Source organism: Trypanosoma grayi (assembly GCF_000691245.1).
Source record: "Trypanosoma grayi strain ANR4 Tgr_1973_V1, whole genome shotgun sequence".
NCBI classification, from domain to species: domain Eukaryota; phylum Euglenozoa; class Kinetoplastea; order Trypanosomatida; family Trypanosomatidae; genus Trypanosoma; species Trypanosoma grayi.
This window is the reverse complement of record NW_008827591.1, coordinates 298-1,594: the sequence shown is the minus strand read 5'-3', so window position 1 is coordinate 1,594 and position 1,297 is coordinate 298. Positions and strand designations below refer to the sequence as shown.

The window sequence follows — 1,297 nt, the reverse complement described above, 5'->3', positions numbered from 1 at the left end:
AAAAAAAAAAAAACCGCAGAAAAAAGAAACCTAAGTTCATGGCAAACTTTCCTTACCTCTTTTTTCTTCCCGCTCAATGCATTCCCCTATTCTTACTACTACTTCCTCTACTTCTGTGACTGTTCAACCCTCCTTCTTGACAACTCGCCCACCGGTTCGCTTCTGTGGCGGCCGTGCTGTGGGGCGCACACGCCCACCCATGTTATGGGCATTCACGTCTTCTTTTTCCCTCACTGTTCTTCGCGGCCTTCGCTCTTCTGGTGGTGCGGGTGGGCAGGTTTAATAAAACAGGAACGGGACGTTGGAGGAACAGCTGTGGGTTCTTTGGCTGGGGCCTCATAGCGGAAAAGACCGGTTCAACGGGATCCGAAGCAACAATCAGTTAGAGAACAAGCAGGCATAGCAAGGTACATCAACAGGGAAAACAAAGGGAATAAAAGAATCAATATAGGAAGAAGAGGAAGAAGCTGTGGGGGGGGAAAAGTGGCATTGCAACTGTAGCACCAAGGGGCGTAAGTAGCTCTCTGTGCCCGTGGGCTGTATGCCGTCTCTCTCGCCTAGACCGAGAGTTGGGGACGAAGGCGCTGGCAGCAGTGACGCCGCTCTTGTGAACGAGCAGCAGCAGCAGCAGCAGCAGCAGCAGCAGCGTGCGTTGCAGAGCATGGCGTTGCCAGACGCCGCGCAAGACCGCACGNAGCAGCAGCAGCAGCAGCAGCAGCAGCAGCGTGCGTTGCAGAGCATGGCGTTGCCAGACGCCGCGCAAGACCGCACGGGCTACATGGAGTTCCGTGACTACCTGCATTCCACGGAGGCCCCGGAGCTCCTTAATGCCCTCACCATATCACTTCTGCGCGAGAAGCCGGATGACGTCATTTCGTACGTACTCTCGTGGCTGCGTTCCAGACAGGGGCGGGGTGCGGCGCGTGGTGAGACGCTGGTCGACACCGCCGCTTGCGGCAGAGAGGGAGGCGATGACGTCGATGGCTCGGACGGGAGCAGCGACGAGGCGGCGTGCTCCATCTCGACCACCACGGGGACGTTGTAGTTGCGTGCACAACCTGTACAAACCGCAATTTCTTTATTTCTCTTCTCTCTCTCTCTCTCCCCCTCCCGCGCTGTTTTGCCGCCATTGTTTGTTTCTTTGTTTGTCATCGGTTTGATTTGCTTCACTTGTTGTGTTGTGCTTACTGCCACTCCGTCCGCTGCGTGGACGGGTGCGGAAGGGCGCGGGGTAATGCGAGGAGCGCCCCATTGAGCCCCACTCTCCCGTCCGTCCGATTGCTTCCTCCTGCCGTAG

General features: G+C 56.7%; 1 protein-coding gene across 1 annotated transcript; it reads left to right on the top strand.

The window, feature by feature from the left end:
• Positions 1-541: 541 nt before the first annotated feature.
• Positions 542-1,045, top strand: DQ04_19731000 (hypothetical protein; the record flags this gene model as incomplete). The annotated part of the gene is made up of 1 exon (XM_009317850.1): positions 542-1,045. The coding sequence occupies one exon, from the start codon at positions 542-544 to the stop codon at positions 1,043-1,045; it is 504 nt and encodes a 167-aa protein (XP_009316125.1).
• Between the last annotated feature and the right edge of the window lie 252 nt (positions 1,046-1,297).